A 24,870-nucleotide genomic window follows, 5' to 3' on the forward strand; every position below is an offset into this window, starting at 1 on the left:
GTCGTTGATAATACCAACTTGTAATACAAAGCAATTGCCTGACCTTAGCCAGCCATTCGAGGTTAGTCAGCTAGCCAGTGCTAGTTCTTGTACTTGTTAAGATAGCTCTACTACTGTACTAGCTAACATTGTTGCGCTACAGTTGTCTGTAGAAATGAACGGAGTCTGAGGCAGACAGACCACACTACTTTGTATATAGTGCTAGCAAACTTGTCAAAGTAGCACAAAACGAGTTCGTTTGAAGTTGAACACCTTGCCAGTCTAGTAAGGAAAAAAAATGCCTGAAGGCAGTTATCCTGCTAGCTAGCAAACATAGCCAGGCAGAATTAATCTGCTAATTTAGCTATCTTCCTAACTGTGCTTTGCTAGCTAAGGTAACGTTAGCTTCAGGGATTAGTGTTTTGTGTACTGCAAGATATGTGTTTTTGGTAGATCACACCATAATAGTGTAGCTGGCTAGCAAGAATATTACTGTTTGGCAATATAGCCATCTCTGTTTCAACAACATGACAAACGATTGTAAAGTACTGTGACTGTACACAACGATGGCTTGAGCATTTAGAAAGCGATCTTGCACCGCAGTTCTAAAACTAATAATTTGCCATCCCTGTCGGCCTTTGATTTTGATAGTGTGTACTGTAACTGAGTACAATTCTATCGAAGTCCAGGTTTTACGTCACTGCGCGTCCTATATCCATTTAGATGCTGTAGGTTTAATGCTAAAATGAATTGCAACTATCTGGCCAGTTGCTTTCATAAAGGCCTAATGCAAACGTAATCCTAATGATCAACGCCTTTGATCGGTTTAGGTCCCAAAGGCACAGCTCATACAATTGGACAAGGCGCACGAGCAGGCGAGCGCCACTAATGGCAAGCTTGCAGTGAGCATTGGAAATTATGAGAACTTAGTCTATTTTCTTAAAACGATCACTTCTGCTCGATCTAATGACAAGTAAAGGACCAAGCCGCCTCTACATGAAAGCACATCCGAAACTGGGTGAACACTTTGCACTTCCAAACATCCAGACAGATGGATGAGATATTGAGAGGATGTTTAAGCAGTTTGTGCTTTCGTAGATTTAACTGTAGGTTGCTGTGGGAACGCCAAATTCGATCATTTAATATGCAGCAGTAGGCTATCCGTAGGCTACTTATATAATTTTTGATCCAACTGTATAGCAGACCTACAAGCATTACACCGTTGAGTCCTACATGGTCATGGGTTTGTTTGGACGTTTTTGGTAACATTTTCTACATTTATATTTGTGTTATTATGTACACAATGCAAAGTACTTTACCAACACAACATTTTGTACCGGCTTATTACTGTATGGCAACATTATGTAAGGGAAACGTATGACAGTGTGCATGTTTTGATGCTATGCAATATTGTTTTAATACATAATGGTGACCCCATTGGTAAGGTTTACAATCAATATCAGTAAAACAATGTGGTGTGCCAGAGTCGAGACAAGTATATCTCAGATAATTAGTACAGGGGTTAGTTAGTACAGGGGTTATCCGCGGAACTGTTAATGGCAATAGGAAGTTTCAGCACGAATTCGACACTGATACAACAGGAAGTATAGTATACGGAAGTTGTATTTTCTTTGTGTATCTCGCTTTAGGGTTGTTTTATTTAAAGAAAACAAAATTTCAGTTCCTTCATTGTGTACATTTTAAACACTGTTTGTGCCGGGTTGGATTATGCTTCGCAGGGTAATCAAAAATGGAATGTCTAAAACTGTTCTGATATAACCAAGCAATGGCGCTATTTTCATGCAGATACTTTGTGATTCCGTCCTGTCCGTAGCAAGATACGCGGAACGAGACAGAATTAACGACGTAGCGGCATCAACTAGCTAGCTACTTGCTAGCTAAATTTTACCAAGACATAAAACAGCCATATTTTTTTTGCGAGATAGATCGAATCGCAGATGATAGCTAGATACACTAGATGCCGTTGTATAAAACACAACGATGCTTTTAGGTCTCTGATGCAGGTAAAGATTCGTTTTGAAGATGATTATTATGATGTTGTTATAATTAATAGTACATTGACTTTAATACAATAGTTAATAGGCGTTAAATCAGCATTATTTGAACAGCGACGGTACAAAATATCGAGCTTGGTCCCGGTAGTAGGAAAGCCTCGGTGATTTTTTTTTCTTCTGAACTGTTGGCAGTTTGCAACACTATTACGCAACATTCAACTACATTTCTATGTATTTTTCCCTTTCCATCTCTAATGTCTGCTAGCTAGATTGTTTTATGGCATATCATTTAGTCATTTAGCAGACGCTCTTATCCAGAGCGACTTGTCATGTTCGACAACAGAGTTGCAAGCCGAAGCACACTAGTAACCTTAAGGATAGACTATAGCAAGGCAGACCAGAACGCATAGCTAACGTAAAAACAAACGTAAAAATCTACTGTTTATCCAGTTTTAATATTAGGTGATGAGTTATGTTTTGTTTTTGGGCCTTACTAACTCTCTAAACTGGCGTTTCCTTTCTCACCCATGTTTAGATCTCTGTCAAGGAGGTCAAAACTAGTAGAGGGGATGGATGAGCAGAAATCAAACTGCGAAGAGAATGACTCTGAACCAACAGGTAAGTGGGGGAGAATTGTTACTATTGTAGGATTCACACAAGTTCATGCGTCAGACATGTCAAGTTGTTTATCTTCCGTGAGGATACTTTTAAGGATATTTCTATAGATTCAAATGTTTTCATTTGATGTACTACAAAGATTCAAATGTGTGGGTGATGATGGTAGAAAAGGCGCAAGATTCAATTGCGCAGTACAAATGACTCTTACCTCACACAAGGGATAATGCGTTTCATGTACAACTTTTAAAACAAAGTTCTAAAATATTTCTCCTCCTGCAGCTGATGACAGCGCCAGTATAAAGCAGCCTCTGCCCTCAGAGAGTGTGTTAGCTGCCCCTCCGCCAGCAGAGGATGTGTCTGACACTCCTGCTGCCACTTTCCACACACCTGTGTAAGTCCATACCAAAGATGAGTGTACTGTCATGCCAGAGATGCATAGATGTACATAGTATACCTATTTAAATGGGCTTTCAAATGGGGAAACTATGCTTTTTCTGCTTTTCTGGAGGATAATGACATGAATGTGTTTGGGCAGGGAGGGCGCGAGGGCCTGCGCTCTCTGTAACTGCGTGGAGCGCAGCTTGCATGGACAACGGGAGCTCCGCCATTTTGGGCCATCTTCCGAGCGGCCGCCCCTGGAGCCCTCAGAATCCTCACTGCCGGGGCCCGGGAACGATGACCTGTCTTCCATCGGACTGTCCGAGTCCTGCGTGGCAGCGCTCTTCGACGATACGGGTAGGAGTTTCCTTCTTTCGAAACCCACCCCTCACACAGACCCACACATCGGATATGCAGCCATTCTGACATGGTCTCTGACATGGTCTCATCCATAGTCTCATCCACACTTCAAGCCGGTCGTAGTGGAGTGAACTTCTTTCGCATTCATCCCCTTTTATGTTATTGGCACAACCTTCTGAACTTGTCTAAAATGGAGTTTCTAACCTGTGTGCTTGGGGGGGCGTTGACCAGGGGGCTGCTGGCTGCATCACTGGTGTGCGGTGTGGTCAGAGGGGGTAAAGCAAACGGGGGCCGAAGAGCTGGAGAACGTGGACAAGGCCGTCATCTCAGGGACACAGAGGGTATGTTCACAAAGAGTCACGGCTGTGACCGGCCCATCCGTATTTTGTTGGATCGTTCCTCCCTGTTTTTACGTGACACTTGGGTTGCTTAAAATCGAAATGAAATGGGGAAGGGTGGGGTGGGAAAATGGACTTGTTAGACTCAACGGCTCTCACACCTCCAACATCTACTTTTCAGCTGTGTGAATATTGCAAAAGGCTGGGCGCGACCATCCGCTGCCGCGCCGAGGGCTGCTCACGGTTCTACCACTTCCCCTGCTCGGCCGCCAGCGGCTCCTTCCAGTCTTTGAAGCAGCTGGCTCTCCTCTGCCCCGAGCACATCGACAAGGCTGAGGAGATGGGTGAGGACACACACACACACACACACACACACACACAAGTGGCTTTTATGATAGTTGAAGATTCCGTTTTGTAGGAAGATGTTGACTGGATAGGGGAAAATGATGGAATGAGACTGGTCTAGCTTCACAAGACGAACTTCAGTGTTTGGCCGATGTTTTAAAATGTCTTTTCTTTTCTTCTTGAATTAAATCCAACTGTGTATGACCTGTCTAGTCGGCGAGGAGGCGCGCTGCGCTGTGTGCGACTCTGCCGGAGAGCTGGCGGACCTGCTGTTCTGCACGGGCTGCGGCCAGCACTACCACGCCGCCTGCCTGGAGATCAGTGCCACGCCCATCCAGCGCTCGGGCTGGCAGTGCCCGGAGTGCAAAGTGTGCCAGACCTGCAGGTGAGACCGGCCCCACCCCCAACATCACACCCAAGGCCTCGAGGTCATTGGTGAACCGACACCTTTTTCGAGAGAGAATCCTAAAACGAGTTTATGGGAAGCTGTCCTAGGATTACTTACTCCAGGGAACCGTGTTTGCCGTGGTGGATGGAATGATTCGTAGGATCGTTTTTCTTTTTTTTGCTTACGTGTTCTTCCCCCCCCCCCCTCTCAGGCAACCAGGAGAGGACTCTAAGATGCTGGTGTGTGACGCCTGCGATAAGGGTTATCACACCTTCTGTTTGCAGCCTGCCATGGACTCCCTCCCCTCCGACCCGTGGAAGTGTCGAGTGAGTACATTGCATGTGCTCTGGGGCCCTGCGCCAAAGCCTTTTTTCCATGTGTATTCCCCTCACGGGGGAATAACAGCATTCACACCAGCTTACTCTGTTATTGCTTTCATTTTTTTTGGGGGGGGGGGGGGGGGGCTGAAGTTTTGCCACGGAACCTTGTCCTCTGATATTTACCGCAGCTCAATTGATGTGAATGACCTTTTCTCCCTCACCCCCCGTCCCAGCGGTGTCGCGTGTGCACGGACTGCGGCGCCCGCGGGCTAACGCTGCCGGGCTCGGCCCAGTGGTTCGACAACTACGCCCGCTGCGAGGGCTGCCAGCAGCGCCGCGCCTCCGCGTGCGGCGTCTGCGGGAAAGCGGTGGAGCCGTCGGTCAGCCCGCAGCGCTGCTCCGCCTGCCAGCGGTGAGTCCCGCCGACCAGACAGCAGTTGGAAAGACCCCGCTACGTCCCACGTGGAACTGTGCCCCCCCCCGGACGGGACAGTTTCCCACGCTCTAGGAGTCAAAAGTTTTCTTATCCCGCCGCACGTTTTTTGAGGAGACGAGCCGCACACACTTTGGGAACGTCCGCGTGTCGAACAACGCGCAGCTGAAAATCCACGTTTCTCTTCCTGACCCTCCCCTCGCCCGGCGTGTGTCTCCCCAGGTGCGTGCACAGCGAGTGTGCCTCGGCGGCGGCGGCGGCGGGGGAGGCGCCCCCCGCCGGCGAGAAGCGCGCGTGCCTCCTCTGCGGGGCGTCCCAGCCGGAGCCAGCCATCCAGGCAGACGCGGCGGCGGAAGCGAGAACCCCCGAGACCCGGGAGACCACGGTGGAGGTGACGATCCAGATGACTGCCGACCAGGAGGGGGAGGAGAAGGAGGAGAAGGAGGAGAAGGAGGAGGAGGCGGTGGCCCAGGCGGAGGGGAAGCCAGACGAGGAGACGCCCATGGAGCTGGGTAGGCTTGCGCTCACGACCAGCTGGAACAGCAGCTAGCACACACTCCTCACTCAAGTCCCCCTCGCTCGCACACCACAGCTCCAGAGCTCTGAGGCCCACCTGAGTGGTGTGAGTGGAAAGAGGTTTGTAGTGTGATAATTAACCGCTGAGTGTGTGTGTTCCCTTCCCCCCCCCCCAGGAATGGAGCCGGGTGGGGTTGAGAAGGCTGCAGACGGCGGCGCAGTAGAGGAGGGGCCTCGGCAGGAACCGAAGGACGCTGTCCCCTCCGAACTCCCCACCCCCTCTTCTGACGTCCCAGGTGAGCCCGGAATCTCTACAGGTCACCCTCCTGTACCCTTCAGTCCCAGAGAACCCATGCGGCGTGATGCTGAATGTTATGCAACCAAGGCGCATGCTTTTAAACCCCTCCATAAACCTTGCTTGCCTTCACCCTGACAGAAGAAGGCGTGAACTCGGAACAGGAGGCCTCATGTTTGGCTGCAGATGGAGGTGAAGAGAGGACGGGGGAGGCTGCCAGCCCTGTCCCTGGCCCCCCAGTAGAGGCTGGCTCTGAGGCTGAGCGCACAGCAGCACCAGAGCAGGAAGAGGAGGAGGAGGAGGAGACGGAGGTCAAGCCCTCAGCAGAGCAGCCCACCACACAAGAAGAGGAGCAGGGTAGTGAGGAAGTTCACCCCCCAAAGCCATCCAACCAAGCCTCGCCCCAGTCACCCGCCCCTGCCACCTCCACACAGGAGAAGGAGGAGGAGCCTGCCTCCATGGACACGGAAGAGGTGGCGATAAAGGAAAAGGCGGCCCCCTCCTCCTCTCCTCCCCCCCCGGCTCCCCGGAAGAGCGCGGACGCGGAGGACAGGCCCGTCCCCTCCGACGAGGAGGAGGAGGAGGACGAGGACGCCAAGGGCGAGGAGGACGAGGAGGAGGACGAGGAGGAGCCCGTGAAGATCAAGGTGGAGCCGGCGGAGCAGGAGGGCAAGGCGGACCTCCTGCTGGACGACACGTCCAACCTGAGCCACGGGGACGAGAGCAGCAGCGGCTTCCTGGGCTCCCCGGCCGAGCCCGACGCCCAGCTGTCCATGGAGCTGAGCCTGGTGCCGGCCGGGCGCTCGCGCTCCGACTCGCTGCTCACCGAGACGGACGACTCGCTGCCCTTCGACCCGCTCAAGTGCGACGGGGACAAGGCCAAGAGGAGGGGCTCGCCCGGGCGCTCGAGAGTCAAGCAGGTAACGCTTCGCTGTGGTCGCCTCGCCCGCCGCCCTTGAGTGGTACTTAGGTTTAGCTTAGCATTACTGGCCAGGGTATCTTGAGTTAGCGTCGTTAATTAGCATAGCTGAACTTGGCGTTACTGACTTTAGCTGAACTTAGCGTTACTGACCATGCAGTACATGGATCATATGCTAATCATTGCTAACAGGATGCTTACTCTGGCAGTTGTACTGTTGGTGCTGTGATGTGTGACGGTTGTCTCGGTGGCTCTCTCAGGGGCGGAGCAGTGGCTTCCCAGGCAAGCGGAGGCCCAGGGGAGGAGGAGGAGGCGGAGTGGGCGCCGGCGGTGGCAGGGGTCGCGGGAGGTCACGCCTCAAAGCCATGGCCTCTTGCATCGACGCCTTCCTGGTGAGTCTGAACCCAGTCGCTCCACACACAGCCATTTATTCTGCCTTTCTTCACCAGGGACTCGACACCAATGCGACCTGATTTAAAGATAACCACAACGATAGATAGTGACTTCAAAAAGCCTTCTAAAAATACATTTTCTTTTTGGAAATGCTCGTTCCAATCGCTGGTCTGTCCCCTCCTCCTGCCCCCCCTTCTCTTCACATGAGACCGGAGGAGAGGATCGTTCAGTGCTCCTGATTTCTCAACGCTCGTCTGACCTCTTGTCCTCCCTCCCACAGCTGAGTATGACGTCAGACACTGGATTGAGCAAGGAGGAAGAGGAGGAGGAAGATGACACCATGCAGAACACGGTGGTGCTCTTCTCCAACACGGACAAATTTGTCCTACTTCAGGTGAGCACCCCCCCCAACCCCTTTTTCCCACTGGCAGCATGGAGCCAACCCAACATCCCTTTCATGAGCCCACACACTTAGGTTCACTCTCTCTCCTTGTTTGTCCGTCTCTGCCCCCCCCCCTCTCCCGCCCCTCAGGACATGTGTGTGGTGTGTGGCAGTTTCGGCCGCGGCGTGGAAGGCCAGCTGTTGGCGTGTGCCCAATGCGCCCAGTGTTACCACCCGTACTGCGTCAACAGCAAAGTAAGTCCGGGACCCCCAACCCAGGACTCTTGCGCTTTCGCGTTTACTCTCGATATTCACGATTCGCATCCCGAGGCAATCTGAGCCCGTGGTCTAGACCCGCATCCAGTATCCTAACCCGGCGGGTTCTGTGTGACACGTCGCTCCCCCATCTTGCAGATCACCAAGATGATGCTGCGCAAGGGCTGGCGCTGTCTGGAGTGCATCGTGTGCGAGGTGTGCGGCAAGGCCTCGGACCCCGCCCGGCTGCTGCTGTGCGACGACTGCGACGTCAGCTACCACACCTACTGCCTGGAGCCGCCCCTGCACACCGTCCCCAAGGGGGGCTGGAAGTGCAAATGGTAAGACTCCGGGCGCGGGACTGCACGGGGTGACATGGAAACGAGCACCGCGTTATGCAAAAAAAAAAAAAAAATGAAATCCCAGCCGATCCTTGCAACAAGGCCACAGAGTTATCCAGCTGCTCTGCCTCTGAACCTCGGAAATCACCTAGAATTTGAGTGTTGGAACCAGATGGCTGATCCTCTCTCTCTGTGTGTGTGTGTGTGTGTGTGTGTGTCCTGGCAGGTGCGTGTGCTGTATGCAGTGCGGGGTGAGTTCCCCGGGGTTCCACTGCGAGTGGCAGAATAACTACACCCACTGTGGCCCCTGTGCCAGCCTGGTCACCTGCCCCGTGTGCCGGGAGAACTTCATGGAGGAGGAGCTGCTTCTGCAGTGCCAACACTGCGACCGGTGAGGAGCGCTAATCACACACACATCTGCTACTCCTGTAAGCAGCCGCTACGCTTCTAAGCAGCTAATGAATACTAGCGGGGAATAGCCATTGAGAATAATTCATGATGCCGATGCCACAACGCGACGCTCGCTTGCGCCTTCTCCCGCCCTTTGATCTGTACCGTGGCGTGACGCTTGTTGCCATGTCGGCATCCCTCCCTGCGTGTCTCAGGTGGGTGCACGCCGTGTGTGAGAGCCTGTACACAGAGGACGAGGTGGAGCAGGCGTCTGACGAGGGCTTCGCCTGCACGTCCTGCACCCCCTACATCCCCAAACCCATAAGTAAGACCACAGGCCTTCCCCAACCTCACAATGCATTCTTCCATTTTGTTCATTTAGTTTGGTAACGGCATTAGGATGAACTCATCGAATTACTAAAAACCAATGAATAATCTTTCTCTGTTTACAGTCACCGAGTCATCCATCATGGCGTCAATAAAGATCAAGGAGCCAGGTTGGTTGTTTGAACCCCCTTTTTTCTTCCTCTGTGGTTTCTGGATTGTTCCGTCAGCACAAAGACGTTGGGCAATCAGCGCCATCCATACACACTGTTGAACTCACCGAGGGACTAGCGGTGTCCCACTGTGAGCCTGTCAATAAGCACACGCATGATTGCAGCCCCTGTGTGTGTGTGTGTGCAGAGCCCCAGTTCTACAGGCTGGAGGGGGTGTGGCTGACCGAGTCGGGCATGTCCCTGCTGCGCAGCATCTCCATGTCGCCCCTGCACAAGAGACGGCAGCGCCGCAACCGCCTGGGGGCGCTGTGCGGCGACGTGGGGCCCGACGGCATGGAGCTGAAGGAGGGCGACGCAGACGAGGGCAAAGGTACGCACACACGCGCTGGGTTCTTGTTGTTTGTATGTCGGCTTGGGGGAAATGTGTTTTAGGTATATCTAGGGATTGTTCAGGCACAGTCTTTTACATTGTTCAAGGTGGGATTGTTGCAGCTTTGTGCCTCCCTCGCAGGCCTGTGTTAAAGGAATGAACGGAACGGGGCTTTATTATTGTGCTGGCAATAAGCCGTCAGTGGGGGTAGTCAGAGAGCCTGATGTTTACCTGGATGTCTCCTCCCCCTGTCTTGCCTCCCCCTCCCTCCCCGCAGCCTGTGGAGAGCCCATGGAGTGCGAGCCCAAGCTGGAACCCCCGGGGAGCCCCGACCGTGACGGAGGAGAGAGGGGGGCGGAGGGGGGCCCCGAGGGCGGGGCTGACTGCGAGGGTCTGAAAGGCGGGGCGGAGGAGATGGATGACGGGAAGAAGAGGAAGAGGAAACCCTACAGACCGGGTTAGTGTGAGGGGGTGGGGGGGGGCTACTTCCACGTCGCGTCGGACAAAACGAACGGAATGTCCCAGAAACGGGCTGGAAATGCACGTTGGGGCAGGGCGTCTGACCTGTGTTGTGGTGTGCCGCAGGTATCGGTGGCTTCATGGTGCGCCAGAGGAAGTGCCACACGCGGATGAAGAAGGGGCTGTTCGCCCAGCTGTCTGGCGAGGCTGCAGGCGACGGAGAGAAAGTTCTAGAAGAAGGCGAGTCTTTTCACGGTTTGTAGACGTACATCGTGTGATTCTTAAGAGAAGTCCTGTCCTCCTCGCGTGGAGGGGGGTGGAAAAGAGTTGACTTGCGTCCAAAGGATGTGCCGTGCACTGTTCAAAAGTTGTCTCGTGTCTCGTTTTGGGCAGCAGGGCCCCATCCGGACACCGACAGCGCTCTGGAGCCGAAGCCCGTCGAGGGTGAGGGGGAGCAGGCCAAGAAACGCAGAGGCAGGAAGAAGAGCAAGCTGGAGGACATGTTCCCTGGCTACCTACAGGTACGTCTTCCCACACCACCTGCACTTCAAGCTCGGGTGACTACGTGGCAGGTGCACCCCGACTAGAGACCCCAGTGCCCAGTCCCTTCCATGACCTTCTCCTCTCCTCACACCATTCCTGACGCCTGCAGGAGGCTTTTTTCGGCAAGACCCTGATGGACCTCAGTAAGAAGGCCGCCATGGTGCCCCCGGGCCAGAGGCACGGCTTGGGCCTCCACCGGCCCCCTCCGCCCACCCAGCCGGGGCCCAGACCTCTTGTCCCAGAGGGTAAGACCACAGGCACATACCATAGCCTCTACGTGATGTTTGTCCAAACATAACAAATGTTAACATGCGCTCCCCCCCCCCCCCCCCATGCACACACACCCCACATATATCACATACTTAACATACCTAACCCTATGCCTGGAATGGTTTCTGACACTGGATTGTGAACTTAATGACTGTGTGTGTGCACCCTGGCAGCAGGGAGCGGGGAGCGAGTGATGGGGGGCGGTCTGCACCTGAAGCAGGAAGCAGGAGATGGAGGCCAGCCACATGGAGAGACAGCAGGTGGGTGTCCCTCTAAAATAAGGCATGTTTCGATGTCACTCTGTTCAACGTATTCCTGTGTGGGGATAGAGAGGCTTGACTGTGTCTTGTCTGTGGTTGCAGGTGTTTCTGCATCCATGCCATCCACCAAGGAACAGGGCTTAAGCGACCCGCAAGGTTCCAGCGCAGAGAAGTCTGAAGGTAGGGTTCAAACTAAATAAATAAATAAAAAAGCAATATGTTGATTACATGGATGTAAATGTGCTGTTTTGCATGCAAGTGATTTGCAACTTTGCTTTTGCTTTAAAGTCAAATTGTCCAAATGCTTCTGCTTGCTTAAAATGGGGTAATGTTAAATAATGAATGACTTTATTAATACTATAGATTTAGGTAGTAGTCATGTAATTGTCCTACTGTCCTAACTCCCTCCCTGTCCACCCTAGATCTTCCACAGGGGGTGGACAGCCAGGACTCTGAGCAGTTTTTCCGGAAGGTTCTGGGGGTGTCTGAGGGCTCCTCGCTGGGGGGCTCCCTGCAGGGGGGCATGAGGCCCATCCTGGATGGCAGCAAGGGGGAGCTGAACCGCAGCACTCTGCCGCAGAGAACTGTCCTGTCAGGTAAGCCCACAGGAAGCACAACTGGGGTTAAAAATGGATGTTAGTGCACATGGATGTGAAGCTGGATCCCCTTTTACTAATGCCAACGCTAGTTTGAGTAAAAGTGTAGACCTTTTTAGACTTTTTGAACGTGTCACTAGAATAAAAGTAGTGTTCAGTCAGTGTAATGTCGTGTCAGGGTCTCTAAGCACACGTGTTCATCTCTCTCAGGGTCCCTGCCCTCAGCTGGGATGATGGACTCCTTCCCTGGTCTCTCTCAGTCTCCGTTTTTTGACATGCGGTAAGGCCCAGTACCTGACACACAACCTCCTGTGTTACCCTCCCTAGAATCCAAATGTAATGATTGCTTTTCTGGTACTGTGTACAGGGACCGGGGAGGCCTTTTCAGTCCAGACGGCGGAGAGGATAGCCCCTGGGCCACCCCCTCCACGCCGGCCACCCCCTCCACCCCACCCACCCCAACGGAGGCCGACGGCGACGGGCTGTCCTACAACCAGCGCAGCCTCCAGCGCTGGGAGAAGGACGAGGAGCTAGGCGAGCTCTCCACCATCTCTCCCGTGCTGTACGCCAACACCAACTTCCCCACGCTCAAGCAGGATTATCCAGGTGAGCAGGTGGACCCTGGGTCTGACCTCCCAGAGAGCTGTCTATCCCTCCCAATAATGTCACGTCTTAGGCCTGTTGTAACGGAATATAAATAGTCCCACGTTGTGATTCCTCCCTGTCCTCAGACTGGTCCAGTCGGTGTAAACAGATCATGAAGATCTGGAGGAAGGTGTCTGCCGCCGACAAGGTTCCTTTCCTGGTGAGTCTTCGTCTGAATCCTAGAAGCAGAATTCTGCTAAGGAAGCATTTGGAACCCACGGCCCCTCACACACTGTGTTGTTGATTTTCATCCCTTCAGCAAAAGGCCAAAGACAACCGAGCAGCTCAACGCATCAACAAAGCACAGAAGGTGAGGGGCAGAGGTGGACTGACTTGGAAACGATGCAGATGGAACGATGCGTGTGGGTGTTTGTTCGACGTGTGTGTCCTCCTCTTACCCTCTGCTTGTCTGCTCCACAGCAGGCAGAGAGTCAGGTGTGCAGGCCCATCAAGTCGGAGCCCACTGGCCGGGTGAAGGGAGAGAGGCCCAGCCTTCACCTCCAGATCCCGCCCCCCTCAGGTTCTGCCTCCACCTCCTCCCAGCCCAGCTCCGCCGAGAGCCCTTTCCCCTTTCCGCCCGACTCTGGTTCCTCTTCCGCCTTCTTCCCGGAGGGGCCCCTCAAGACTCCGGGGTCTGTGGACGTCCGCTCGGACCCCTTCGCCAAGCTGCCTCCCCAGTCCCCCCACCATCATTCCCATCCCTCCACGCCCTACACCCAGGCCGGGGCCAGCCCCCTGCAGGCCTCCTCAGGTTACCCCCATAGCGGCCCACAGGGTCTTCCTCAGGGACGGCCGGCCAGCCTCGGCCCCTTCGACATGCAACCAGGGACTCCTGGGACTCCACGACGGGCCCAGCAGGTGGACCCCTACTTCAGACCGCAGCAGCAGCAACATGGTCTCCTCCCACAGTCCCAGCAAGGCTCTCAGGAGCACCTAGGACTACCAGGAAGCCCTCGATCAAGAGGAGGTGGGCCCGGGGACTCCCCCCTATTCTCCCCGCCCCACACCACCCACTACGGAGACCCTTTCCGAAGCCAGCAAGGGATGGGGCGGCCGGACTATGGTTCCACCCCATCCCCCTCTGCGGTAGTCTCCTCCCCTGCAGGGATGGGCCAGTACAGGGCTGATATGAGTGCTCCCTCCCCCCGCTCCTCCTCTGCCGGCAGGCTGGACCATGGCACAGGCTCGCCTGCCGGAATGCTGGATTCGGAGGACGGACTGTTCAAGGCACCCATGACCCCACGGATGCACCAAGGGGAGGGTGGGCAGCTCCATCCTGGAGCGTCTCCCAACCACCCCTCTGAGGGCTACAGGCAGTCTCCCTCTGACCCCTACACACAGCCCCCCCTCACCCCCCGGCCCCAGCCTGGGGACAGCTGCTCCCCTCTGCCGCAGAGGCACCCTGGGGCCCAGCAGCAGGAGTCCTGCCCTAGAATCCCCTCCAGCCCTCAGTCCCAGGGCAGCTGTCAGTCCCCCCTCACCCCAGGAGCCCTCTCCAACGATGGCTTCAACGCCCAGTCACCGGCTACCCAGCGCTTCCAGTCCCCCGACCCTTACTCCCGGCCTCCGTCGCGGCCACAGTCCAGAGACCCGTTCGCTGCCATGCACAAGCCCCCTCGCCCCGCCTCTGCAACCCCTGAAGGTACCCCCGCCTACAGAGGCTCACCTCACCCCAACCAGCCACCTCAACCTCAGATACCACCCACCTCTAACCCTGGGGGGGACCCTCTCTCGGGGAAGCCCTCTGCACAACCTGCTTTCAGCCGCAGCCCCAACATGGCCAGCTATCAGGCACGCATGCCTTTTGGTGACACTCAGATGGGCCAGGTCCAGCTACAGCAGGCCCAGGCCATGAGTACAGAGAACTTTCACCAGAGGGGGCCCTCCTCTTCCGGCACTCAGGACGCCACGGCGGTCCGCCCTCCAGAGGCACCTCATCCCCAGGCTATGCCAGGCCCCCACGAGATGCCCGACATGTCTGGAACCCAAGATCCTGCCCTGGTTGGCCTCAGTCCCTCTGAGTTGGAGAAGCACAGACAGGTATGGATTCTCGCACTATGGTCGGTTGCCCAGACACGCATTAGTATAGTATTTCCCTGGTGATTATTTATTTGAAAATGTAATTAAGTTGTTTCTGAACTTGATAAAACCTTGGCTATTCTTTTCCTCTTGCAGCGACAGAGACTGAGGGAGTTTCTCATCAGACAGCAAATGCAGAAAAACACAATTAGGCAAGAGAAAGAGGCTGCTGCTGCCAACACCGCTGCTCCCAGCTGGCCCGGAGGAGAGATGGCTGCATTCCAGCAAGATAAAACTCACCGTGCACCCCCACCATACCCTCAGGTACGCCATTTTCAAACGAGATGTCATGGAAAAAGTCAAATGTAAAGTGCGCGTAGGTTAGTGTTGTTTGCGTATGGCTCTAACAGTGTATTGTGGTGTTGTTCCTGAAGGATCGAGCTGCTGCTGGCTCTGCTGTTGCAGCGCAGGCTTCAATGGCAGGGAATGCAGTCGTCCACCGTCCTCCACCCCCGGGGACACCTGCCATGATGGACCCCAATGCACTCAGGTACCTGTCAACTTCTTGGATACAAAGATAAGATGGCCGCAAACTTAACATTTTCCGACCCAGTATTCTCTGTTACCTTCTCCTGTGTTGTAACAAAGTGTTTTTTGTGCTCCTCGTTTCCAGACAACCAGGTCCAGGCAATCCCCAGGGCGTGTACTCTCGCCCTCCATTCCCTCACCAGTGGCACGGTCAGGCCCCAGGGCCACGGAGATTCCCCCAGCCACCAGGCATGGAAGCTGTGGGGCCCCGGCACCACCTCAACGCCCCTATCAACATCCAGGCAATTCAGGGCATGGCTAACCCCCGTTCCATGATGCCTGGCCCTGGAGGGGAAGCCATGCAGTCCATGGGCCCCGGGCCCCCGCCACAGTTCATCGAGCTGAGGCACAACGCCCCGAGGCTTCCCCTGGGACCCCAGTTCCTCCAGCGAGGACCCCCGCCCCGGCCACGTCTGTTCATCCCTCAGCAGGATATGGCCGGCTCTTACGTTCAGCAGGCTCAAATGCCTCAAGGAGTAGACCCCCAAGCTGACGGTGTCAGAGACTCTCGGATGGGTTTGCAGCAGGGTGGCCTGTCGATGATGATGCCCCAGCAGAACCCTGTTTCGGTCCCACATGGCCAGCTCCAGCCCCAGGGAGCCCCTCCTACCCCTCACACTCCCGCCACTCACCCTGGCCAGCATCAGCAGCCTCCACACGCCAGTACAGAGGCCCAGGCTGCTCCGGTAGACCCCAGTATTGACCTTCCAGAGCCTGATCTGGAGGATCAGTTTGTCCCAAAAGGGCTCGGTGGTGCTACTGGGGAGGGAGGAGTGGAGGATGAGGACGACCTCGCTCTGGACCTCGACCCTGACAAGGGGGACGACGACCTGGGCAACCTGGATAACCTGGAGACCACTGACCCACACCTGGACGACTTGCTCAACAGTGATGAATTTGACTTGCTGGCTTACACCGACCCCGAACTCGACCAGGGAGACCCCAAAGATGTGTTTTCGGACCAGTTACGGTTGGTGGAAGCGGAGGGTGAAACACCAGGCCCCTCGTCTACCTCAGCTGGTCCCGACATCAAAGTGGAAGTTAAACCAAAGGTGGAAAACACTCTCACGAACCCTTCCGGGACCTCAGGTTCCTCTGCCACCCCCCAGACCCTCTCCTCGGAGTCGGCAGACACCTCCAGGGTCAAACTGGAGGACAGAGGCTTGACTTCCCAGCTACAGCCAGGCCAGGCTGTGGTGAAGGACGAAATGGGCGAGGCTGTGTCCATGCTGCTGGCTGGGACCACCCAATCAAAGAAGCCCCCCACACAACCTGAGAACCAGCCTGCTTCGTTGAGCTCTGTACGGTTAGGAGGGGTTCCGTATTCTCTGTCAGGTCAAGCTGACCCACTAGCTTTCCCCCCAACAAACCCACACCCCGACCTGGAAGAGGACCCACTAGGCCTGCCTGATGTCGGGGGCCAGCACTCCCCCGCCGTAGACCTGGCTAAAGTGGAGAGCTCCTTGGAGGCGAGTGAACTGCCCCTGCTGATCCAGGATCTCCTGGAACACGAGAAGAAGGAGCTTCAGAAGCAGCAGCAGCAGCAGCAGCTCAGCCTCCACCAGGGCGGGATGGCAGGTCAAATGCACGGCATGCCCTCTCAACAGCAGCCCAATCCCCAAGGGCCTGGGCAGATCATGCTGCCGCAGCACCACCGCCCTCCACCACAGGGAATCATGGGACAGCCTGGCATTGGGCCCCGCCCGCCACACCTTATGCAGCAACAGCAGCAACAAAGGCTTCTGGGAGCTGGGATGATACCACCACCACACATGGCCATGGCTCAACAGCAGGCCATGATGAGGATGGGGCAGCCAGGAGGCATGCATCCAGGTCTAAATCCACAGCAGCAGCAACAAATGGTCAAGCAGGCACCGTTGGCCAACAACTTTTTCCCTGACAAAGGTATGCAGTTTGAACTTGCGCACAGATACATTCATATTTTCCATTAAATGAGTTTTACTGATTTGCCAATTGCTTTTTCACAGATCTCGACAAGTTTGTGACAGATGACATCATGGATCCCATAGCCAAGGCAAAGATGGTGGCTCTGAAGGGCATCAAGAGAGTGTTGGCGCAGGACCCGATGGGGGTCCCCCCTGGTATTAACAGGTATATTTCTATATGTATTCTTTTGTACACACACATTACCCACAGTTTCAAAGATGTAAGTTATCTCAAACTACATGTTATATAATGTATGCTAATATGCTTTCTTCTAGACAACAAGTCTCTCTGCTAGCCCAGAGGCTGGCCTCGGCTCCAGGAACAGGAGATCAACAAGGTCAATCTGGCCCATCTAAGGTATGTGGTCACAAATGAACTTATAATTTAGACATTAGCTCTCTTTAAAGCATATGATTGATATAGACCAGTTTTTTTTGTGGAATTGCCAAGGCACTAGTACTTCAAGATGAAGTCTTGTGCAGTTGTATATTTGTAAACAAATTTCCTTTTTCATTTTAGGAGGGTGAAAGTAGTGAGCAAACACTATCAAGACCGAATCCTCCACAGTTTGTTCAAGGAATCATCAGTATGTTATATTACTTTCCTATCATTTTTAGTTGTTGTGTTTGATCAGAGAAAGGTAAACCGTTAACATCTGAAACTGCTCTCTCTCTCTCTCTCTCTCTCTCTCTCTCTCTCTCTCTCTCTCTCTCTCTCTCTCTCTCTCTCTCTCTCTCTCTCTCTCTCTCTCTCTCTCTCTGTCTCTCTGTCTCTCTGTCTCTCTCTCTCTCTCTCTCTCTCTCTCTCTCTCTCTCTCTCTCTCTCTCTCTCTCTCTCTCTCTCTCTCTGTCTCTCTGTCTCTCAGACGACGCAGAGCAGCATCAGTATGAAGAATGGCTCCTTCATACCCAGCAGTTGCTCCAAATGCAGCTCAAGTTCCTCGAGGAGCAAATTGGAGCGCATCGCAAGTCCCGCAAGGCGCTCTGCGCCAAGCAGCGCACCGCCAAGAAAGCTGGTCGTGAGTTTGCTGAGACGGACGCAGAGAAGCTCAAACTTGTTACAGAGGAGCAGAGCAAAATCCAGAAACAGCTGGACCAGGTCGGTCCTTCTCGGCATTCTCTTCCTGCTTTCCACCCCCTCGCGCTTATTCTCTCAACTGAGTCGCACCTGGGTTGCTGATTTGAACTTTTGTCATTGTGTCTTAGGTACGTAAGCAGCAGAAGGAACACACCAATCTGATAGCCGAGTACAGAAGCAAGCAGCAGCAGCACCAGCAAGGCTCTGGCCTCCTGGCCCCACCCGGACCCTCCACACAGGTACCCCACATGGTTCCCAAGATGCCTGCACAAGTCATGATGGGGCAACAGGGGCCTCCAATGATGGGCCAGCCTGTGATGATGCCCCAAGGGATGCCTCAGGGGCAGCCCTTCATGGGGGGAGCCCAGCCTCAGCACCCTGGAGCTCTAGGAGCCAGGCCCCCTGGTCCTCCTGGTCCCCCAGCAGGCTTCTTCCCTCAGGGACCAGGTGCACAAGGAGCCGATCCTAGACTTCTGCACGAGCGACAGCTGCAGCAACGAATGCAGATTCAGAAGCTGCAACAACAACAGCAGCAGCAGCAGCAGGTTATGATGGGACAGCAGCCGATGCCACACGCAACCCAGCAGCCAGGTTTGATGGCGCAGCCACAGCCAGGTTTAATGGCTAATCCTTTGATGTCTCAGCAACAACCAAATCTTCAACAAGGCATGCTGGGGAACCAGGCCAATCAGCAAGGCATGATACAGGTGCACCAGGGCATGGTGGGAGGCCCGGCTGTGGCCCAGTCACCACAGAGCCTCATGGGTGGACAACCCATGAACCAGCCTCAAGGCATGATGGCGGCTCAGCCAGGGATGATGGGCAACCAACCGATTGTAACTCAGCAACTGCAGCAGAGGCCTCAGTTGATGATGGGCCAGCAAGGAGTGGTGGGACCTCAGCAGCAACTTGCACTGAGAGGGGCTCAGCCACAGCTTACCCCTCAGCAACAGAACATTCTGGCTCAGCGCATGCTGCTGTCCCAGCAGCAGCAGAAACTGCAGCAGCAACAGCAGCAAATAGCACAACACAGATTACCAACACAGGGATTAATCAACCAACTCAACCAGTCTCAAGAGCAGGGCGGACTCTCGCAACCTTCCACTCCTCAGATGAGTTCTTCTCCCTCAGGGGGAAGCACCAGGGTCACTCCTCAACCCACAGAGGGCTTGCAGCAGGGCTTTCCCCAGGAAGCCCAAAACCCAGGATCCAAAGAGGGAGCCATCCTCAGTCCCAGGACCCCACCTCACCAGGGTGGACCTTCAACCCCTATCCAGATGGCCCAGCAAGGACCTGCTGGAGATCCGCAGGGAGACATGGGACACCAGCAGACTCAGATATTCATGGGCCAACAGCAGCAACATGCTGGACTTCAGCCACAGCAGCCAGGTTATATGGGGAACCCGCAAGCTGGCATTCACCCTCAAGTCCAGCAACAGCAACTTCAACGGCAGAGCTCCCTCAATGCTGACAAGTCTGGTTTAGTCATGGTGAAGGAGGAAGGGCAGCAAATGTGTTTTATGGCCCAGCAGCAGCAACAGCAAGTGTCCCAAAACGTTTTGCCGCAGTCCCAAGATCCAAGTGTACAACAACATGATGGGATGGGCCAGATGCAGAATGTAATGGGTCCAAACCACCCTGGGCAATCTCAGCCTGGCATGGTGGTAAGCCATCCAAGTCCCCAGCAACAAGCTCTCATGCAGAAACAGGCTTTGATGACCCAGATGGGCTTGTTGAGACCTCCGCAGGGAATGATGCCCCAGAGACCTGGTGGTCCACCTGGACAGATCCGTACCCCTATCAACCTCCAGGCCATCATCGCCCAGAACCCCCAGCTCCGCAACCTTCCGCCCAACCAGCAGATTCAGCACATTCAGGCTATGATTGCCCAGCGGCAGCTCCAACAGGGCCAGCTATTGAGGATGTCTATGAACCAGCAAGGTCAGCCAGGCCAGATGAGGCCTCAAGCGCCTCTGGGTCAGGTGCAGCCTGGGGGACAGAGGATGCCAGGGATGGAGGGTCAGCAGCAGATACACTATGCGACGATGGGGAAACCTGGAGCCGTGGGTTCCCCTCAACAACCAGGGATGATGGTAGGTCAACCAGCAGGTGGAGTTCCTCAGATGCAACCGGGGATGGCGGTAGCCGGGCAACAGCAATTTCAACACCCAGGCCAGCAGCAGCAGATGATGCAGCAGGTCCAACAGCAGCAGATGATAAGAGGCCCAGTGCCAATGGCTCCCTCCCCAATGGGCCAGATCCGTGGCCCACCGCAGGGCCGCCTCATCCGGCCCATGTCGCCTCGACAGCCCATGGGGAACTCTCCTGTAGATCCACAACGCCACGCCATGGCTCAGGCAATGGGGATACGCCCCGCTACCCCTAATCAACACCAACAGCAGCCCCACCTCACACCTGCATCAGGACGCTTACCAGGTTCACCTTCTCACGCCGGCTCCCCGGGAGGTCTCTCAGTCCAGAGGCTCGAGTCAGGCATGAGCCCAGCTACTCCAGGCACTCCCTACTCCACCCATGCTCCATCTCCATCGCTATCTGAGGGTGGTGCAGGAAGAGGAAGCCCTTATAGCCAAGCCAGAGCCGCTTCTCTGAGATCTCCCGGATCCAAAAGTCCTCTCGATTATCCAGGGCTCAAAACCGAGTGTCAAACATCAAGCAATGAAAATCCTCAAAGCCACGTTCCACCAAATGGATCACTGCACCAAAGTGGGCAATCCCAGCTACCACTGCAGAGTGCGGACATCCAAGGCTCCCAGATGCATCCTGGAATAAGAGAAGGGGACTTGTGCAAGATGACCCTGCAGAACATAAAGCAAGAGCCTCGGGAGGTGCAGTGTGACACTGAAGGGGGAAGTGAAGCTCATTCTGGGCCTATCAAGAGGGAAGCCACCGGGGAACCAGTCAGTTCTGGCAACACAGCCGGGTTCGGCAGCTCTGGGGCTGGTCCTGGAAACGTGGCGGGGGACCCTGGGGCACACGTCCCACGGTCCGAGACTGGCCAGCAGCTCCTCCAGAAGCTCCTGAGAACCAAGAACCTGCATCTGGCGGCACAGAGACCCTCCGACGGCATCCACAACGAGATCAATGGTCACATCAACAGCAAGCTGGCCATGCTGGAGCAGAAACTGCAAGGGACTCCACGCAACATGGAGGTGAGTTCACTGTAAACATCTAACACTTGAACGAAGGTGTCACTTGTCCTCTTCAATAGGATATTGATGCAACGACCTACCTTTTGGGTGTTACAGGACTTGCAATCCATCACAAAGAGGACTCCTGTGGCCAAGGGCAAGCGCACAACCAAGGCTGGAGAACGAGGACCCAACTCTCGCAAGAAGACTAAAAAGGAGGAAGTTGGCAAGAGCACCGAAGCCCTGATGAAACAACTCAAGCAGGTAAGTGACGGGCAAAGGGCCTGTTGTGTTTAGTGTTACTCCCGTCTATGTCATGTTTTGATCCATGCTGCACACAGTGTTGTTGATTGATTGGTGGTCGTTTTCTCCAGGGACTTTCTTTACTTCCACTGATGGAGCCCTCCATTACTGCCAGCCTGGACTTGTTTGCTCCTTTTGGCAGCAGCCCAGCCAATGGCAAGGCACAGCTCAAGGGCTCCTTCGGCAACGCAATGTTGGATAACATCCCAGACTACTACTCTCAGCTACTTACCAAGGTACCGTCCAATAACATGGCTTCTCCAACAGGTGGTCCTAGTCTGTTGCGGCTGGATTCCTAAACTGTCTAATTGTAAGTCTGTAGTAAACCTCCTTGTATCCTCTTTCAACCACTACTTGTATCCTCACAGAGCAACCTAAGTAACCCACCGACTCCGCCCTCGTCACTGCCCCCTACGCCGCCGCCCTCGGTACAGCACAAGATGCTCAACGGGGTGACGGCTGTGGAGGAGCTGTCCGAGGGCCAGAAAGACACAGAGACCATGGAAGACCCTATGGGTAAGACAAACCTTTCCAATTCCCTTGTCATGAACAAACAACGCTTCATTGCCATATGAAACTGAGTGGGTCTGTCCTACAATGTTGTTCCAGATTCGGTCTCTGAGGAGGTGAAGAGCGTGGACATCCTAGCAGCCCTGCCAACTCCGCCTCACAATCAGAACGAAGACATCAGGTGCGGTATTTCAGATTTGTTCAGGCTGCACAGCAGAATGTTCATGACCGTTTTGGTTTGCGTGCTGACCAAACACGTTCCGTTCCAGGATGGAGAGTGACGATGACAGCGATGCCCCAGACAGCATCATACCGGCTTCTTCCCCCGAGAGTGACCTTGGCGAGGAGGCGTGTCGTTTCCCCCACCTCCGCGAGCCCAAAGAGGAGGAGAGTGAGCGAGCCATCTCCCCCATCATCCCCCTCATTCCTCAAACGGCCATACCAAGTAAGCATGCCAAGCAAATGGGGAAGGAAAACATTCCAATATTTGTATGGGGGGAAAACAAGTTATGTTCTGAAATGAATCCAAATGAAAATATATTGCCAACTTCTCTTTCTCCAGCGTTTCCAGACAGCAAACCCTTTGAGGCAGTAGACAGCAAAGGGGCGTCAACAACCAACCCCTGGGACAAGTCCAAGAGCAACGAGGTGTCGGTCACCTTCACAATGTCTTCTGCTGCAGCCAAGGTACAGAGTTTGTACACCTTCCCATACCCTTTTATTCTGAACTTGCCTTAAGCTGGCTCTGTATAACACAACTAATGGAACAGTGCCAGTGGGTAAAACGATCTGGTCCTGTTATCTGGACTGAAACATGTCATTTTGTTCATGTACAGAATTTAAACCATGTGATGGTGGCCATGGCCCGGCTGCTCAACATGCGGATGCCTGGTTCCTACGAGGTGACCTTCCCTCCGGGCAGGCCAGCATCGGCCGGCCCTGGGAAAGCTTCTGACCAACCAGGTAGCTAAAACAAAACCACGCTAGGTTCAAATACCCCAATGCCATAAAGTCGAGTCAGTTCTGTGATAAATGGGTAGAACTTGTGAGTCTAATGGAGGTTTCTTGTCCCAGGTGGCCTGTGTATGAAGACCGCTCCCATGGATGATGGCTCCTCGAGTCAGGACGAGTGGCTGAGGCAGTTTGATGTGTCTCTACCGGGGTGCACGTTGAAGAAACAGGTGGACATCCTCTCACTCATCAAACAGGTATGTCCTCTAGGTACTCTGTTTATTGCCTATCAGGCTAGTTTTGTGAACACACATATCTAGTCATTCTCTATTGAAATGGCTTCTTGGTTCCAGGCTATTCTATGTCTGTGTCCAGAAAACCATACTCCTATAACTTGTCATTGGAGTCATTATTGGTTTTTAGTCAATCCAAGGTCACTAACTAGATCACAACCACACTTTCCTCTCAGGAGTTCCCAGAACAGGAGGACAAACCGGTTCAGCATTGTTACACAACCAATGTGTCAGACTTGGACGTACGCCACCTACCCATTATCCCTGTGGAAGCCTCGCCACCCCCATCGCCCTCTCCGCCTCCGCCGCCACCACCACCAACCGCTCTGGCGCCGCCTAGTGACCGCAGTAAAGCGGAGCCTCCCACCCAGCCTGCCTCCCCCTCGCCTTCCCCATCCAACCCCAGCAATGTCCAGATCAAGACCGAACCTGAGCAGGAAGCCATTGCCCCTCCGGCTGATGCTAATGCTACCACTGGCCCAGATGCTCCTCTCGATGCCCCAGATGTAGACCCTGTGCCAGAAGCAGCTCCAGACCCTGTCTCTGAGGACTCCACTACCCAGCAACCCCCAGAGGACTCTCTGCCTCCGGACTCCCCCAGCATGGAGATGTCCCTCAAGGCTGCAAAGCAGCGCAGCCGGCCCCTCTCCCCTGACGAGGAAGAGGAGGAGGAGGAAGAGGCGGTCCGGCCCAAGCTGAAGAAGTGGAAGGGCCTCCGCTGGAAGCGTCTGCAGATCGTCATCACCATCCGCAAGGGCAGCTCGCGCAAGGAGAACAGCCGCGAGGTGTCGGAGCTGATGGAGCGCCTGCGCATCACGCTGCGGCCCGACAAGCTGCCCCGCGACCGCCGCAAGTGCTGCTTCTGCCACGAGGAGGGCGACGGCTCCACCGACGGCCCCGCCCGCCTGCTCAACATCGACGTGGACCTGTGGGTGCACCTCAACTGCGCCCTGTGGTCCACCGAGGTGTACGAGACGCAGGGCGGCGCCCTCATCAACGTGGAGGTGGCCCTGCGGCGGGGCCTGCGCTCCCGCTGCGCCTGCTGCCAGAAGACGGGCGCCACCAACAGCTGCAACCGGCTGCGCTGCCCCAACGTGTACCACTTTGCCTGCGCCATCCGGGCGCGCTGCATGTTCTTCAAGGACAAGACCATGCTGTGCACGCAGCACAAGCTCAAGGGGCCCAGCGAGGAGGAGTTGAGCACCTTCGCCGTGTTCCGCCGCGTCTACATCGAGCGCGACGAGGTCAAGCAGATCGCCAGCATCCTGCAGCGCGGCGACCGCGTCCACATGTTCCGCGTGGGCGGCCTCATCTTCCACGCCGTGGGCCAGCTGCTGCCCTCGCAGATGAGCAACTTCCACTCGGCCACCGCCATCTTCCCCGTGGGCTACGAGGCCACGCGCATCTACTGGAGCACGCGCGTGCCCAACCGCCGCTGCCGCTACCGCTGTCGCATCGGCGAGTGCGACGGCTGGCCGCTGTTTGAGGTGCGTGTGCTGGAGCACGGCCAGGAGGACCTGCACTACCGCGACACCAGCCCCGAGGGTAAGTCTTCTAATGTTAGAGAGTCTTGCACCCCACCACCATAAATCTGTTTGTCCCCGCTTCCTAGTCCCTGAACCCCTCATGCCATTAGGATTGGTTTGCCGTCACTGTTAAAGGGCTCCAGCGCAGAACTGATCTACCATTATGAACCGTTTCCTCTGTCAATGCATTAGGTTGATGGTG

The 24,870-nt window shown here is 54.9% G+C and overlaps 1 protein-coding gene across 4 annotated transcripts in view; it reads left to right on the plus strand.

Annotated features, from left to right (window-relative positions):
- kmt2d (lysine (K)-specific methyltransferase 2D) overlaps nucleotides 1–24,870 on the plus strand; it is a 31,376-nt gene that overhangs the window by 761 nt on the left and 5,745 nt on the right. Inside the window, exons 1-49 of one of the 4 annotated variants that reach the window (XM_062458525.1) lie at nucleotides 1,703–2,003; nucleotides 2,530–2,612; nucleotides 2,892–3,003; nucleotides 3,148–3,347; nucleotides 3,582–3,691; nucleotides 3,870–4,032; nucleotides 4,247–4,418; nucleotides 4,633–4,747; nucleotides 4,975–5,153; nucleotides 5,397–5,686; nucleotides 5,867–5,986; nucleotides 6,127–6,905; nucleotides 7,165–7,296; nucleotides 7,578–7,691; nucleotides 7,830–7,934; nucleotides 8,094–8,275; nucleotides 8,502–8,666; nucleotides 8,881–8,990; nucleotides 9,118–9,162; nucleotides 9,350–9,532; nucleotides 9,810–9,989; nucleotides 10,118–10,246; nucleotides 10,385–10,512; nucleotides 10,644–10,779; nucleotides 10,978–11,064; nucleotides 11,167–11,244; nucleotides 11,487–11,660; nucleotides 11,871–11,940; nucleotides 12,028–12,266; nucleotides 12,392–12,465; nucleotides 12,565–12,615; nucleotides 12,726–14,345; nucleotides 14,481–14,648; nucleotides 14,759–14,874; nucleotides 14,998–16,817; nucleotides 16,901–17,024; nucleotides 17,135–17,216; nucleotides 17,379–17,445; nucleotides 17,725–17,957; nucleotides 18,065–21,106; nucleotides 21,203–21,349; nucleotides 21,460–21,624; nucleotides 21,757–21,904; nucleotides 21,998–22,079; nucleotides 22,168–22,343; nucleotides 22,461–22,585; nucleotides 22,735–22,861; nucleotides 22,973–23,106; nucleotides 23,319–24,687. In XM_062458525.1, coding sequence (XP_062314509.1) covers nucleotides 2,564–2,612; nucleotides 2,892–3,003; nucleotides 3,148–3,347; nucleotides 3,582–3,691; nucleotides 3,870–4,032; nucleotides 4,247–4,418; nucleotides 4,633–4,747; nucleotides 4,975–5,153; nucleotides 5,397–5,686; nucleotides 5,867–5,986; nucleotides 6,127–6,905; nucleotides 7,165–7,296; nucleotides 7,578–7,691; nucleotides 7,830–7,934; nucleotides 8,094–8,275; nucleotides 8,502–8,666; nucleotides 8,881–8,990; nucleotides 9,118–9,162; nucleotides 9,350–9,532; nucleotides 9,810–9,989; nucleotides 10,118–10,246; nucleotides 10,385–10,512; nucleotides 10,644–10,779; nucleotides 10,978–11,064; nucleotides 11,167–11,244; nucleotides 11,487–11,660; nucleotides 11,871–11,940; nucleotides 12,028–12,266; nucleotides 12,392–12,465; nucleotides 12,565–12,615; nucleotides 12,726–14,345; nucleotides 14,481–14,648; nucleotides 14,759–14,874; nucleotides 14,998–16,817; nucleotides 16,901–17,024; nucleotides 17,135–17,216; nucleotides 17,379–17,445; nucleotides 17,725–17,957; nucleotides 18,065–21,106; nucleotides 21,203–21,349; nucleotides 21,460–21,624; nucleotides 21,757–21,904; nucleotides 21,998–22,079; nucleotides 22,168–22,343; nucleotides 22,461–22,585; nucleotides 22,735–22,861; nucleotides 22,973–23,106; nucleotides 23,319–24,687 — 14,416 coding nt within the window. In that variant the 5' untranslated portion in view covers nucleotides 1,703–2,003; nucleotides 2,530–2,563. Of the gene's footprint in view, nucleotides 1–1,702; nucleotides 2,004–2,529; nucleotides 2,613–2,891; nucleotides 3,004–3,147; nucleotides 3,348–3,581; nucleotides 3,692–3,869; nucleotides 4,033–4,246; nucleotides 4,419–4,632; nucleotides 4,748–4,974; nucleotides 5,154–5,396; nucleotides 5,687–5,866; nucleotides 5,987–6,126; nucleotides 6,906–7,164; nucleotides 7,297–7,577; nucleotides 7,692–7,829; nucleotides 7,935–8,093; nucleotides 8,276–8,501; nucleotides 8,667–8,880; nucleotides 8,991–9,117; nucleotides 9,163–9,349; nucleotides 9,533–9,809; nucleotides 9,990–10,117; nucleotides 10,247–10,384; nucleotides 10,513–10,643; nucleotides 10,780–10,977; nucleotides 11,065–11,166; nucleotides 11,245–11,486; nucleotides 11,661–11,870; nucleotides 11,941–12,027; nucleotides 12,267–12,391; nucleotides 12,466–12,564; nucleotides 12,616–12,725; nucleotides 14,346–14,480; nucleotides 14,649–14,758; nucleotides 14,875–14,997; nucleotides 16,818–16,900; nucleotides 17,025–17,134; nucleotides 17,217–17,378; nucleotides 17,446–17,724; nucleotides 17,958–18,064; nucleotides 21,107–21,202; nucleotides 21,350–21,459; nucleotides 21,625–21,756; nucleotides 21,905–21,997; nucleotides 22,080–22,167; nucleotides 22,344–22,460; nucleotides 22,586–22,734; nucleotides 22,862–22,972; nucleotides 23,107–23,318; nucleotides 24,688–24,870 lie in introns of those variants that run through there. The other 3 variants (XM_062458527.1, XM_062458528.1, XM_062458526.1) reach the window with 3 other exon arrangements.

The sequence above is a fragment of the Osmerus eperlanus genome, chromosome 4 (assembly GCF_963692335.1).
Source record: "Osmerus eperlanus chromosome 4, fOsmEpe2.1, whole genome shotgun sequence".
NCBI classification, from domain to species: Eukaryota; Metazoa; Chordata; class Actinopteri; order Osmeriformes; family Osmeridae; genus Osmerus; species Osmerus eperlanus.